Source organism: Hyla sarda, chromosome 1 (assembly GCF_029499605.1).
Source record: "Hyla sarda isolate aHylSar1 chromosome 1, aHylSar1.hap1, whole genome shotgun sequence".
Taxonomy (NCBI): Eukaryota; Metazoa; Chordata; class Amphibia; order Anura; family Hylidae; genus Hyla; species Hyla sarda.
In genome coordinates, this window is record NC_079189.1 from 298,450,219 (window position 1) to 298,467,049 (window position 16,831).

General features: G+C 42.2%; 1 protein-coding gene across 7 annotated transcripts in view; it reads left to right on the forward strand.

Moving 5' to 3' along the window:
• Positions 1–16,831, forward strand: part of LOC130268744 (transducin-like enhancer protein 1) — a 124,122-nt gene that overhangs the window by 66,634 nt on the left and 40,657 nt on the right. For 3 of the 7 annotated variants that reach the window (XM_056518055.1, XM_056518054.1, XM_056518056.1), the window contains exon 2: positions 11,167–11,239. In XM_056518055.1, coding sequence (XP_056374030.1) covers positions 11,216–11,239 — 24 coding nt within the window. In that variant the 5' untranslated portion in view covers positions 11,167–11,215. The other 4 variants (XM_056518050.1, XM_056518051.1, XM_056518052.1 and 1 more) reach the window with 3 other exon arrangements.

Here is a 16,831-nt window from a genome sequence, read left to right on the forward strand (position 1 = left end):
TGAATTACTGAAGGGCATGCACTCATTGGATGCCTAGTAGCGCCTCCCTACAGTCCAGTCCAGTACTGTACTAGTTTTTACCTGTGCTGGGATGAGCTGCTTCATGTTCTGGTACAGTGTGTGTTCTGCACAGGATTCTGAAGAAGTGCCTCTTCTTTCCAATCTGTTTTGCCTATATATTTTTTCCTTATTTTGGGGTGACGTTTTGGACTTACAATGGTTGTTTTGCACCCAATTAATATTGGAACTTGAGAGCCCACTATGCTTTTTTTCTCAAGGTTTTCTAGACCTGCTAAGCTGTACAGGGCAGATCCAAAAGGCTGACATAGCCCTATTACATGGGGCAATTATCAGCCGACCCGTCTGTGAAGTAGGCCCAGAAAACACTAATTCGATGACTGATTGTATTCTTTTAGCAGGTTAGGAAATCCTGCACATCTCTCCATATAATAGTGACCCCTTTCATGTGGCCCTGCCCCCACCATAGTCAAGCCATGGACTCTTAGATGAGAGTTGATTTAAAGAATGGATACTGGGTTAATGTCAGTCCATCTAAAAGGGTCCATGCACCATCCCGCTTTTTTGTCGAGATGGAAAAATCAGTTGCATCACTCAATATGTTTACATTTTTGGTTTTTCACAACTTGCATGTCTTGTTGGGCAGGGATAAGTGCCTAGACCTCTATCCCTGCCTTTTGGGGTACCACCTCTGTCTTTTTATCCACCCATAAAGGATACAGGTGTGCTTGTATACTAGATGGATGATTTGGGGTGCCGCCTCTTTACCTTGGGCGCATGTTGTGGATAAGGCTAGCCTTTGGGACACAGAGCACCCATATGGACAGAGAGGAGGATTATATGACCTTCCTAAATAGGATGGCCCAACCATGATGCCAGTCCCTAATTACCTAATTACTAAAAAAAAAGTGCAGGGCGTAACAATGTTCAATACAAATAAACAAAGGAACAGAAATAGGTAGCCAGTGGTACGATGAAAAAACTGTTTATTCGGATCCCATAAAATCGCATGCAAGCGGGCCTCAGCCAGGCAAACAACAACCAATATTCAGTATGGACGCGTTTCGGGTATACACCCTTTGTCTCAGCACATTGTAATTCACTACAAAGACAGGTTATATACGGGCATCTATCAGGGGAAAGGAGGAGTCAGGACAAAGTCCACACTAATTAACCCACTCCGTTGCCTCAACAGATTAACCCTAACAAAAACGTAAAGGTAAAACCTGTAAGTAGTAGTAAGGTATTGTTGCACATATATGGACAGAGAGGATGGATTATATGACCTTCCTAAATAGGATGGCCCAACCATGATGCCAGTCCCTAATTACCTAATTACTAAAAAAAAGTGCAGGGCGTAACAATGTTCAATACAAATAAACAAACACTATACATAAATCAGGGAAACAGCTCAGGATACGTGTACAAGGCACAGAACTAGAAACAAGCGCAGCATGTGATGCCTGCCCACGTGCCATTGTTATATTGCACTTGTGGTGGTCAGTAGTGTTAAAAGGCCCAATTTTGGACTGTGCCATCAGATCAGTATTGGGCAATGTATGGGTAACTTTATAAATTTATGAAACAACTGATCGGGCTGTCTTATAGAATGGAACATAGGACAACATGAGGACATTTTGTGAACTTTGGCCTAAACCTCCCAATATTTCGGACTGGGGTCTAACAAATAATAATGTTGCTGGTTGATGTCTCCATAGACCCTTATCCCTAGTCACTAGAAATGATTGCGTATCTCCTCCCTCCATTGTCTTGGTTTATCCATGAAGAGGATGAGCCCTGTTCAAGTGTTATAGAAAAAACAGAAAGGACCAATCTTACCAGAGCCAGGCATGTCACTCCAGAGGGGGCAAAGGTTGGAGTCCCCCCTTCATCCATCTAAATCCCACTGACATAAGAGAACACCAGTATTAGAAAGACGCCACATGATGTTCAGGGGTCTGGTTAAAGATTTGGAACATTACACCACTGGCAGGGGCCCCACTGTCTCAAGGCTTCAGTAAGGGTGCGTTCAAACGTCGGAATTCTCGCGGATGAATTCCGCGAGCGGAGCTTCCGCCTGGCGGCCGCCGCTGATGGTGTTTCGGCGCTAGGGCCGCGGGGCACTGAGCCGTCACCATTGACGGCTATGCAGTGCTCACGGAATCCGCGCAAAGAATGAACATGTTCTTTCTGTGCGCGGACATTTCCGCTGCTGAAATTCCGCAGTGTGAACGGGTCTCGCGGAAACCCGTTCACACTAATGTTAAACTTCACACCGCAGAATTCCGCCCTGAAATTCCGTGGGAATTCCGTAGTGTGAACGGGGCCTAAGACAGAAGACTCTAGGTATTAAAGGAAGTAAGAAAAAAGACATCAAAACATATAAGAAGTGGAAGAACCCCCCCCCCCCCCCACACACACACACACACACACACACACCTTCTCTTCATGTATGTTATGGTATATGGCAGTGGTCTCCAACCTGCGGACCTCCAGATGTTGCAAAACTACAACTCCCAGCATGCCCGGACAGCCGTTGGCTGTCCGGGCATGCTAGGAGTTGTAGTTTTGCAACATCTGGCGGTCCGCAGGTTGAAGACCACTGGTATATGGTGTTGACATATTAATATTATAGGCCAATATTCTATCCAAAGAAATGTTGCTCTCCAGAGCAGATGTGCTTTTCAGGAGGAATATGACAGCTGTCTTATGGTGCGTAAATATAACAGAAAGAAGGAATTGCCTCACAATTAAGAACCTGACAAGTGTGTGATCCAGATAAGTCAGCAGACATTTAGCTTTCTAGTATGGTAGGAAAAACCTCTGCTGATCCATGGAGCCAAATGGAGTATGCAGAGTGATCTCACAGGAGGCAGAGATCTGAGGAAAGGGTTAACAGCAAGGCACCCTTAGGATGTAATTAGAGGGACCTTGTTATAAAGAGGAGGAGGGGGGCAGAGGCCAAGAAAAAGGAAACAAAAGGGAAGAGAAAAGGAAGGAAAGGGGGGGATAGAGGGAAGGGAGGAGGGGGAAGGTGGCTAGAATAGGCAGAGGGAGGGGAGGGAGGGTCTCTATTGTATTAATCTTGTTTATCCTTCTTCAGGGTTAACCCCCATCCCCATGAGCATTCCATGCAAACAAGAAGGTATGTGAGGGGAGGGGAGATGAGCAGATTCAGGAAAAGATGGATGAGAGGAGGAGAGATGAAGGATTAGGGGAGAGCAATAAAAAGAACAGCCCCCCTTTCTCTCTCTCCTGTTAGCAGTCTCCAGAGTATAGGAGGGGGGCTGGAGATACCAGGTCTGGATACAGGAGATGCAGCATCCTCACCACCCTGCCTGGGTACCAGCACCTCCCCTCTCCATAGAACACTCACTGACCCATCTAGCCAGCCGCTGCTACCACCAGCCAAGCCTCTGAGTAAGACATTCAGGGACAGGCGGCTACCAAATAGAGACATAGGGGGTCACATATCAATAGCATCTCGTTTACTACCCCATGCTTCTCATTGCAGTGGGCTTCTGGGACATTTCTTAGATTGGTTTTAGAAGATTTCATACATTTCTTACAAATTAAAGTGGAGGCCAAATCTGTCATAGGATTTTCCCACTTTGTTGGGATCACTAGGTGGTATACCATTACTATCTATCTATATATCTCTCATTATCTATCTATCTATCTCATATCTATCTATCTATCTATCTATCTCATTATCTATCTATTTATCTATCTATCTCATATCTATCTATCTATATCTCATATCTATCTATCTATCTATCTATCTATATCTCATATCTATCTATCTGTCTATAGATCTATCATTATCTATCTATATATCTATCTATCGTATATCTATCTAGTTATCTATCTATCTATCTATCTCATATCTATCTATATATCTATCTCATTATCTATCTATCTATTTATCTATCTATCTCATATCTATCTATCTATATATCTATCTATCTATCTATCGCATATCTATCTAGTTATCTATCTATCTCATATCTATCTATCTATCTCATTATCTATCTATTTATCTATCTATCTCATATCTATCTATCTATATCTCATATCTATCTATCTATTTATCTATCTATCTATATCTCATATCTATCTATCTATCTATATATCTATCTCATTATCTATCTATCTATCTCATATCTATCTATCTCATATGTATCTATCTCATATCTATTTATCTATCTCATATCTATCTATATCATATCTATCTATCTCATATCTATTTATCTATCTCATATCTATCTATCTATCTATATATCTATCTCATTATCTATCTATCTATCTATCTCATATCTATCTATCTCATATGTATCTATCTCATATCTATTTATCTATCTAATATCTATCTATCTCATATCTATCTATATCATATCTATCTATCTCATATCTATTTATCTATCTCATATCTATCTATCTATCTCATATCTATCTATATCATATCTATCTATATATATATATTTCATGTCTATCTATCTATCTCATATCTATCTATCTATCTATCTATCATATCTATCTATCTCATATATATCTATATCATATCTATCTATTTATTTCATGTCTATCTATCTATCTTTCTCATATCTATCTCATATCTATCTATCTCATATCTATCTATCTATCTATCTATCTATCTCATATGTATATATCTATATGTTGGGATCACTATATGGTACACCATTACTATCTGTCTGCCTATCTATCTATCTATCTATTTACAAACAGGAGAATACAGCAGCACACTGCTAGCACAAAAATACAGATAAAACATGAAATGCTATATTGCTACAATGCAAAAATGAAAACATTTAGGTACTTTGCTCACCATTTGGGCAAATAGCTTGGACCATCCCACCCCGATAAGGTGACCTCATTGGGATGGACCCTACACTGTGAATGTGCCTCTGTGCAATCAGTTACCAGGCTTGTAAGGTCTGGAACATCCAGCACCTTATAAGATAGTGGGAGAGCTTCTTTTTTGTATATTTATCAATCTATCTATCTATCTCCTACAATTTATTATCTACTTATGTTATATCTATATACCTTTCCTATCTATCGGTCTATCCCATATTTAGCTGTCTGTCTGTCTAGCTGTCTGTCTATCTACAGTATCTATCTATCGTATATATCTACCTACAGTATCTATCTATCTATCATATATATCTACCTACAGTATTTATCTATTGTATATATTTACCTACAGTATCTATCTATCGTATATATCTACCTACAGTATTTATCTATCGTATATATCTACCTACAGTATCTATCTATCTATATATATAACTATCTATTGCATATATACCTACAGTATCTATCGTATATATCTACCTACAGTATCTATCTATCGTATATATCTACCTACAGTATTTATCTATCCTATATATCTGCCTACAGTATCTATCTATCCTATATATCTACCTACAGTATCTATCGTATATATCTACCTACAGTATCTATCTATCGCATATATCTACCTACAGTATCTATCTATCCTTTATATCTACCGACAGTATATATCTACCTACAGTATCTATTTAGCGTATATATCTACCTACAGTATCTATCTACCGTATATATCTACCTACAGTATCTATCTATCCTATATATCTACCCACAGTATCTATCTATCTATCGTATATATATATACCTACAGTATCTATCTATCCTATATATCTACCTACAGTATGTCGTATCTATCTATCTACAGTATCTATCTATCCTATATATCTACCTACAGTATCTATCTATCCTATATATCTACCTACAGTATCTATCTATCGTATATATATATACCTACAGTATCTATCTATCCTATATATCTACCTACAGTATCTTTCTATCGTGTATATATATATACCTACAGTATCAATCTATCCTATATATCTACCTACAGTATCTGTCGTATATATCTATCTACAGTATCTATATATCCTATATATCTACCTACAGTATCTATCTATCCTATATATCTACCTACAGTATCTATTGTATATATCTATCTATCTACAGTATCTATCTATTTATCTATCTTCCTCATATCTATCTCATATCTATCTATCTTTCTCATATCTATCTATCTAATATCTATATCATATCTATCTCTCTCATATCTATCTCTCTCATATCTATCTATCTATTTATCTATCTATCTTTCTAATATCTATCTATCTATCCATCTTTCTAATATCTATCTATCGTCCATAATACATAGTATCTAATGATTATGACATATCAACTATACACTGTCCTGAGAATTAGTTATTCATCACCCCTATGTAGTGGTGCAACATTTGGAGTGAAATACAGAGTTCCCCTTTAATATATCATGTAGTTCTTCAGACAGTGATCACATGGTGATGATGATAAAATAGTTCTCCTGCAATGTTGCTCTGTATATGAAATGTATTTCTATTCTTTGTTTTTGGAGACTAAGACCAAAGTCGGATAAAAAATGTCCCCAGCGGTAGGATCGAGAATAGTAAGGGGTTAAAACCTGAAAGCATTCGATTTGCTCAGGAACCTCAAGAGTTAAGCATCTAAGATTCTGTGGTTTGCTTGATTGGCAGGTCTGTTACAGGTAGCCAATTGAAGAAAAAGAAGCGAGGCCCACGTGGGGTGAGGCGAACTATGATTGGTTGGAGGTGGCTTGGGCAGCCTGCAGGAGCCTGGACCCACGTGGAGCTGGCGGCTGCTGATTGAGCTGGAGGGAGGGGCTGCACCGAGCACCGGGAGACTGGGCCCGACCGGACACTGGCTCCTCCTACCTCGGGGCCCGGTGAGAACGGGGGGGCATCTGGGGCTGAGGGTTCGCTCTTGGTGTGTGGCTGGGATACATAGGGAAAGAGAGGCCTGTGGTGGTCGAGGGAGGGCTCTGCTGGAGAGGAGGACGCAGGGAATGGGATGAAAGGTAATGTGGGGAGATAGGGGTGAGGTGGTCTCTATGGGGGCTGGGGAGAGGGCCATGGAGGCATCAGGAGGGGAGTCCATTGGGGAGCTTGCGGGAGGAGAGTAGGGAGGCTGGGGTAAACACCGGGAGGGGGAGGGGGCTAGGAGGCCGGGGCTGGAAAGGACGACACATGTCTGGTGCCTGGGATCCTGGGGAAACGCATCCTGTCCTTACAGGGCAATGTGTGGGGATGGGATCTGGCCATCATGGGTGAGGGGGGCTGACTGTATTATTGGGGAGCTGTATGGATTCTCGTGTGTGTGTGTGTGTGTGTGTGTGTGTGTTCCCTAGTGGAGGAGATGCCCTCCTGCCTGATCCCTACGGGAGGGAGGAGATGCCCTCATGCCTGATCCCTACGGGGGGGAGGAGATGCCCTCATGCCTGATCCCTAAGGGGGAAGGAGATGCCCTCATGCCTGATCCCTACGGGGGGGGGGGAGGAGATGCCCTCGTGCGTGATCCCTACGGGGGGGGGGAGGAGATGCCCTCGTGCGTGATCCCTACGGGGGGGGGGGAGGAGATGCCCTCGTGCGTGATCCCTACGGGGGGGGGGGGGGAGGAGATGCCCTCGTGCGTGATCCCTACGGGGGGGGGGAGGAGATGCCCTCGTGCCTGATCCCTACGGGGGGGGGGAGGAGATGCCCTCGTGCCTGATCCCTACGGGGGGGGGAGGAGATGCCCTCGTGCCTGATCCCTACGGGGGGGGGGAGGAGATGCCCTCGTGCCTGATCCCTACGGGGGGGGGGAGGAGATGCCCTCGTGCCTGATCCCTACGGGGGGGGGGAGGAGATGCCCTCGTGCCTGATCCCTACGGGGGGGGAGGAGATGCCCTCGTGCGTGATCCCTACGGGGGGGGGGGGCGAGGAGGAGATGCCCTCGTGCGTGATCCCTACGGGGGGGGGGGGCGAGGAGGAGATGCCCTCGTGCGTGATCCCTACGGGGGGGGGGGGCGAGGAGGAGATGCCCTCGTGCGTGATCCCTACGGGGGGGGGGGGCGAGGAGGAGATGCCCTCGTGCGTGATCCCTACGGGGGGGGGGGCGAGGAGATGCCCTCGTGCGTGATCCCTACGGGGGGGGGGGGGCGAGGAGGAGATGCCCTCGTGCGTGATCCCTACGGGGGGGGGGGGGGCGAGGAGGAGATGCCCTCGTGCGTGATCCCTACGGGGGGGGGGGGGGGGCGAGGAGGAGATGCCCTCGTGCGTGATCCCTACGGGGGGGGCGAGGAGGAGATGCCCTCGTGCGTGATCCCTACGGGGGGGGGGGGCGAGGAGATGCCCTCGTGCATGATCCCTACCGGGGGGGGGGCGAGGAGATGGGAGGAGATGCCCTCACGCGTGATCCCTACCGGGGGGGGGGGCGAGGAGATGGGAGGAGATGCCCTCACGCGTGATCCCTACGGGGGGAGGAGATTACATCAGATCGCCAGAGGGAAACTATTGATAGAACTGGTCCAATTCATTTGAATGGGACAGTTCACATTCGACCAGCATCTCAAGTTTGTTGCCAGATGGTTGAACATGCCAGCCTGAGGAACGTATCTTGCTGCTTTCCCCTGTCCAGCCTGCGCAATTAATAGCCGCCTGATGCTGGACAACTGATGCACCTATGTCATCAGTTGTGGCATCAGTTGCAGGGAGCTTTAGGTTTCCTTCACTTAGCCGGACATATGTGAACCCAGCCTCACTGATATATTCTGCATATCATACATGACTACGTATCAATTCTCTGTTTATCATACAGGTGGTCATAAGTTTGCATGCACATTGGTCACGTTCATTAAAGCTCCATTTTTCACCATCCCTGACGTGCACTCTCCCACTCTTAGGTCGTTTCAGATCACTACTATATTTCAAGAATGTGAAATGTCAGAATAATACTAGAGGCAATTCCTTTCATCACATTCCCAGTTTCTCTGAAGTTTACTTACACATGGCTAGTATCTGGTAGCATTAGAACTTGGGTCACACGTTATGGGTCACCTTTCTTACTGTAAGTTGCTGGGATTTTGATTCATTTCTCCTGACTGTTACGACAGTGCCCATTAGATATGTAGTATGCTTGGGGTGACTGTCATTTTGCTGAAGCTTTAAAGGGGAACTTCGGTGGAATTTGTTTTTTTAAATCACCTGGTGCTAGAAATTAAACAGATTTGTAAATTACTTCTATTTAAAAATCTTAATCCTTCTAGTACTTTTCAGCTGCTTCTGTCTGACCACAGTGCACTCTACTGACACCTCTGGACAGAGCAAGATAGGTTTGCTGTGTGGATTTGCTCCTGCTCTGGACAATTCCTGACATGGACAGAGGTGTCAGCAGAGAGCACTGTGGTCAGACAGAAAAGAACTATACAACGTCCTCTGGAGCATATAGCAGCTAAGTACTAGAAGGATTAAGATTTTTTAATAGAAGTAATTTACAAATCTGTTTAATTTCTGGCACCAGTTGATTTTGAAACATTTTCACACCGGAGTACCCCTTTAACCCTTTAACTTAGTTTCCTCCTCATAATTTTGTACCTCATGTTGATAATCTATCATGAAAAGTGAATTAGTCATGTGAACCCCTAACATGATGCTTCCACTCACCTGTTTTATAGTGGCATGGCTTCCATTGGCTTGCAAGACTCCTCCTTTTTTTTTTTTTCTCTCTCCATACCTAACCATTGTCATTTTGGCCAAAGAGTTTCATCAGACCCAACCCAGTATGTTTTTTTGTGTTTTGGAGTAGAGGCATCTTCCTTGTTTTACTGTAGATATAGACACTTTTGTATCTGTCGCATCCAGCATCTTCCAAGGTCTATTGCTGTTCTTAACTTGATTTGATTATTATTATTTTTTTTTTTTGTACCAAAGTTCATTCATCTTTAAAAGCCACAAGTAGTCTCCTTCCTGAAAAGTATGATAGCTCTGAAGTCCCATTGCATATTGTCATTTGAACCGAGAAATCTGGTGTTTTCGGAATTTCTCCTAAGACGGTACCAGACTTGTGGAGCGCCTCTAGCAGAGCGGCATGTTAAACTTAAAGTAGGCCTTAAAATCCCACAAATGAACTCATATTATGTCATTTAGCCTATCAGATGCTTCCAAAGCCATGACAACATTTTTGGAATTTCTCAAGCTATTTAAAGGCACAATCAACATGGTGTATGTAAACTTCTGACCCACTGAAGTTTATAATGAGTTACATAATGATGTTGGAGGCATACTATCATTGTGTAAGATGGGGGTCATGTATTATAGGCGTAGTATCGTCATGTAAGGTGGGGGGGTCATGTATTATAGGCGTAGTATCGTCATGTAAGGTGGGGGGGTCATGTATTATAGGCGTAGTATCGTCATGTAAGGTGGGGGGGGGGTCATGTATTATAAGCAGAATAAGATGGGGGGTCTTGTAATGTACAGAATACTTTACATGAGTATGCGTTCTAGGATGGCCACAGTCTGCTACTGAGGGAGTGTCCCCAAACTACTGTACTATAAATGTATCATGTATACACAACTTATGTATCCCAATCCTATAGAGTGAATATATTCAGTAGTTGTATATTTCATGATGATTTTGCTTCTGGATACTTGCCACCATGGCTTTGCACTCTCTCTGGGCTGCTGCCACCATGGATTTGCATTGGTGCCAGGCTCTAATGTATCATTCCCAACAGATCTGTCTGAACTTCTCCCAAAACCTGTCATGACAATCCTTCTACCAGAGGATGGCCTGATAGGTCTTCCCCCTTTACTCCCCAGGGTGTAAGCACCTTCCTCCTTGTACATATACCTGTGTACCTGCACATGTGCACCCCACCCTTTGTTTCCATACCTATCACCTGAATAGCTTAAAGGGGTACTCTGCTGCTCAGTATGTATAACAAACTGTTCCGAATGCTGGAGCCGGGAGCTCGTAACGTCATAGCCCCGCCCCCTCATTACATCACGTCCCGCCCCCCTCAATGCAAGTCTATGGGAGGGGGCGTGACTGCCGTCACGCCCCCTCCCATAGACTTGCATTGAGGGGGGCAGGGTGTGACATCATGAGCTCCCGGCGCTGAGCAGCGGAGCACCCCTTTAAATGTGCACATTCATTGATGTAGTCAGGCAGCGTTTTTCTGCATGTGTTGCTGCATTCTTCATGTCTCAGTAGCTGAATGTATGTTCTGAAAGTCTTTCTTTTCTTTTGCAGGAGAGGTCCTTCATTCAGTCTGAGACAAGTTCTACTACCTCCTGTGAAGATGTTTCCACAGAACAGACCACCGGTAAGTTCTTTTGTGGTGCTCCAGTTATTCGTGAAGGAATAGATGATGTTTGGTAGCTACTCTGTGGAGGGTGCTGCTTGCATGTTATCCCCAAATCCTGATGTGTGCTTGGTAGAACTCTTTTGGCCAAAGGTCATTTGAGTGACAGCAGAGCAATGACACAGCGGTCACTAGAAAAAAATACCTAAAAAGAGTTCAGAATAACAGGTTTAGTCACAAATTATATGGAAGTTCTTAGAGGGGTACTTCGATGGAAAACGATTTTTTTATGGTGCTAGAAAGTTAGGGTGCATTCACATCGCGATTTTGCTATATAGTTTTCATATACTGTTTTGTATAGGAAAACTGTATATATAGACATCCCATGCAACAAGATGCATCCTTTTTTAATTTTTTTTTGACCATACACAAAACTGCTGTCTACTACGGTGTTGTGTCCTGTTAAAAAAAAAAAAATAAATGTATAGGGTTTTTAAATCTTGAAGTCAATGAAAAACAGATGTGTTTACAGTGCCATACGGTTTTTGGGATATGTATTTTTATTTTTTTTTCTTGTACATGGCTAGCCACACCTACTTTCCTTGGAATTTCAATAAAACAATTGGAACTTTATTGCACTAAAGTGTTAACCAAAAAAGTGTAAGTTTTCTATGACAATAACTGATGCAACTGAACCTCTAAATTCAAACTGCATATACACCTCTGTCCATGTCAGGAACTGTCCAGAGCAGGAGAGGTTTGTTATGGGGATTTGCTCCTACTCTGGACAGTTCCTGACACGGACAGAGGTGTCAGCAGAGAGCACTGTGGTCAGACAGAAAAGAAATGCTAAGATTATAAATAGAAGTAATTAACAAATCTGTATAATGTTCTAGCACCAGCAAAAAAAAATTTCTAGCAGAGTACCCCTTTAATGTATCGAAATCTCCATGAAACCTTTTTCTGTATTCTGTATTGAATTCTCCATCTGCCTTGGATGCATATCTGTAAACTTCATATTCTTGGTACAATTTATCTGGTATTATACTGTTTACTTGACAGGTGCGACCACTGTTTATTATACATGTTGTATATCAGCTCTTCTGTAGGTATAGAATATCAGTATTGAAACCCTTATTAATATATGAAGCCTCTTGTTAAATCTGTTAATATTGTCCAGCTCTTTCTCATAAAGTGTATTTGATAGGATTACCACTATGCTGGCTGTACAGAAATAATCTTCCCTGTAAACAGTAGGGAAATAAACATCTAGGACATCATTCTGACACATCAAGGACTGGATAGGATATATATTATACATGCAGTATATATCATCTCTTCTATAGCTTTTAGTCTAAGGACCATCACATCTTATACATGTTGTATATCAGCTCTTCTATAGCTTTAGTGTAGGCACATCACTTCTTATGCATGTTGTACAGTGGGTTTGGGCACCCCAGGTAAAAATATGCATTAATGTGCATAAAGAAGCCAAGGAAAGATGGAAAAATCTCCAAAGGCATTAAATTACAGATTAGACATTCTTATAATATGTCAACAAAAGTTAGATTTTATTTCCATCATTTACACTTTCAAAATAACAGAAAACAAAAAAATGGCGTCTGCAAAAGTTTGGACACCCTGCAGAATTTATAGCATGCACTGCCCCCTTTGCAAAGCTGAGACCTGCCAGTGTCATGGATTATTCTCTATCATCTGGGAAGATCAGGTGATGTCAATCTCAAAGGTTTTAAATGCCCAGACTCATCTGACCTTGCCCCAACAATCAGCACCATGGGTTCTTCTAAGCAGTTGTCTAGAAATCTGAAACTGAAAATAGTTGATGCTCACAAAACTGGAGAAGGCTATAAGAAGATAGCAAAACGTTTTCAACTGTCAATATCCTCTGTTCGGAATGTAATTAAGAAATGGCAGTCATCGGGAAAAGTAGAAGTTAAAACAAGATCTGGAAGACCAAGAAAAATATCAGACAGAACAGCTCCAAGGATTGTGAGAAAAACTATTCAAAACCCGCATTTGATTGCATAATCCTTCCAGAAAGATCTGGCAGACACTGGAGTTGTGGTACACTATTCCACTATAAAGAGATACTTGTACAAATATGGTCTTCATGGAAGAGTCATCAGAAGAAAACCTCTTCTATGTCCTCACCACAAAAATCAGTGTTTGAACTTTGCAAATGAACATATAGACAAGGCTGTTGCATTTTGGAAACAAGTTCTGTGGACCGATGAGGTTAAAATTGAATTTTTTGGCCGGAATGAACAAAGGTACGTTTGGAGAAGGGGAACAGAATTTAATGAAAAGAACCTCTGTCCAACTGTTAAGCATGGGGGTGGATCAATCATGCTTTGGGGTAGTATTGCAGCCAGTGGCACAGGGAACATCTCACAAGTAGAAGGAAAAAATGTATTCAATAAAATTTCAGCAAATTTTAGATGCTAACTTGATGTGATCTGTGAAAAAGCTGAAGTTAGAGAGTATGGCTTCTGCAAATGGATAATGATTCTAAACACACCTCGAAATCCATGGGGGATTACATCAAGAGGCGTAAACTGAAGGTTTTGCCATGGCATTCACAATCTCCTGACCTCAACATAATTGAAAAACTATGGATAGACCTTTAAAAGAGCAGTGTGTGACAGACAGCCCAGAAGTCTCAAAGAACTGGAAGACTTTTGTTAGGAAGAATGGGCAAAGATACCTCAAACAAGAATTGAAAGACTCTTGGCTGGCTACAAAAAGCATTTAGAAAGCGGTGATACTTGCCAAAGGGGGCAGTACAAGATATTATCTCTGCCGGGTGCCAGAACTTTTGCAGACGCCATTTTTTTGTTTTCTGTTATTTTGAAAGTGTAAATGATGGAAATAAAATCTAACTTTTGTTGACATATTATAAGAATGTCTAATCTGTAATTTGATGCCTTTTGGAGATTTTTCCATCTTTCCTTGGCTTCTTTATGCACATTAATACAAATTTTTACCTGGGGTGCCCAAACTTTTGATCCCCGCTGTATATCAGCTCTTCTATAGCTTTAGTGTAAGGACCATCACTTCTTATACATGCGATAGATCAGCTTTTCTATTGGGATGGAATTCGTTGACCATGTATGTCATACACGTGGTATATCAACGCTTCTGTTGCTATAGTGTAATGACCACCATGTCTTGGGCTATGTTGACATCAGTGTTGGAGCTCTATCATAGAACCCATTTGATTAGAAGGACATGGGTAGGTTAAAAAAAAAAACTCCCCAAATGGAGCCTCCTACGCAGATGTGAAGTAGGCCTTATGCTTTTGGTATAACATCTCTTCTCTAGGTATAGATTGAGGCCCAACTTCTCTGTTCCTTGTGGAGGAGAAATATACAAAAACTGGGAGTGGTACTGTTGATAACACCTATAGTATACAGTTACTCTTATTTATTTAAGATTTAGGATTGGCAGACTAGCTACCACTAGCTATTCAGAAAGCACCTTAAAGGGGTTCTCTGTCCCTAAACATCTTATCCCATATCCAAAGAATAGGGGATAAGATGTCTGATTGCGGGGTCCCAGCGGCTTGAAGCACCCGGCATTCTAAACAGTATTTCTAGAACGTTGGGTTCCTGCGGCAGGGGTCCTAAGCTGTTCTACAGGGAAAGTGCCCAACAAGATGTGCCAAATTTAAAACACTCGCCTCTTAATAAATGTTAAGCAAATTTTTACAGTCTGTTATCCACATATTTAATTGATTTCTGGTAGCATTTACACCAGCTTCTGGCTGAATTTATAGTATTTCTGTCATGCCAGTTTTACTCCGAAGTGCACATTAGAATGCGTTGGGTCTTACAGTTTGCACAATTTAAAGGGATATTCCAGCATTTAGGAAAAATTCCTATGCTGCTGTGGTCATGCAAAAATAGAATAAAAAGCTATACTTACCTAGTCTGGTCAGCTGCGTCCGGTCCCCCAGCTTCAGTCTACCTGCTTCTAAGGCTAGAGCACAGAGTAGATCCTGCTAATGACTGACTGCAGCAGTTTTCTGATTGGCTTAGCCGGCAGGTTCTACTCCATTGCTCTCCTTTCCAAAGCAGGAATAAGACGGGACTAGATGGTGCCAAACCGGAGCTGCGGGGGGAGCAGCAGGGGCCCAAGACTAGGTAAATATAGCTTTTGTTTTCTGATTTTGCACGGCCCCAGCAGTATATGACTTTTTCACTAACGCTGGAATACCACTATAATGCAATCAAAATGTTAATACCTCATTTACAGGTCTGCATTACAGCTATGTACAAGTGTAGAGTTTTGCAGGACCATAATAAAAGGGGTGTATAGGATAATGCTATACCTCTGTGTGCTTTTGGTTTCTCCCAGCAGGTTTGTTGTTTTCATCTTAAATACAAAATTTGAGAGAAAAAAATTGTAACAAAAATCTACAGATGCTGTATATACGGAAATTGAAAGCCATTGCTTGTGTGAGAAAATACATCTATAGTGCAGTGCCAAATGGGGGCAGGCAAAATGAATTTTCATGGGACAGAAAAGGCTTCTTTTTTTATTTATTTTTTGTCACACAAGCTTTGTGTAGGTGGCTCTGCAGTGTGCCTAGGGCTATCATCCCCTTTTGGATTTTGTGATGATCAAATGGTCCCATGATGGTGATGCCAGTGTTCAGATACAGGCTGACTGCAGTGGTTGTGTAGTTGAGTGATCCAGAACATGGGCATTATGTACTCTTTAGCCTGGGCTACCATGTCTTGATTCCAATTTGGTTAAATGCCAGGTCTCTCTTTGCCTTTAGTGTGAGACACAGACTGTCATCATAGTTCTGGAGATAACGGAGTAGGGGGTCACAATGTTCTGTAGGGTACTACCTACTATGGAGAGGATGCCACATACTTTGGCTGTTTGCTTTTGTTTGCTTTAATCTTGCAACAAATCTTTGTTGTGCTTACTATGTAACATTGTAACATTCCCATGTCATCTGAATGTTTTTTTACACTCTCCCTTTTGAGTTGTGCAACTAATGGATGGTTCCCATTATTCCTGTGACCTGTTGTTTTGGCAATGCATCACAACTATGTGATATTTCTGACCCTAAATATAGTGATAACCTGACCTTATCATGTGTTGGATGTGTGTGTGGAGAGAGCAATAGATGTAACTTTCAGTAGTAGTTATTCAGGATCTCTACAGCTAATAGCACATGAAATGTACATTTTCCCAAACTGCATTGAAATCTTAGTTGTGTCAATTTAAAGGCATTAATGGCTGCCAGATTAATACTGGCAGGAGTTCATGGAAAATTCAATATAGGAGAGCCCTAGCATTTGTATGCTGCTTAGGGTACAATATGCTCATATCTTGAACCTGCAATTTTCCTTAGTATTGATACCCTTTTTAATATATGTAGCCTTTTTTGAATTGGTTAAGATTTGCCAGTTCTGTCCCATAAAGTGCATTTCATAGGTTTATCACTATGCTGGCTGTACAGAGATAATTCCCTGTAAAAGTAGGGAAATAAATAGAGATGAGCGAACTTAGAGTAAATTCGATTAGTCACGAACTTCTCGGCTCGGCAGTTGATAACTTTTCCTGCATAAATTAGTT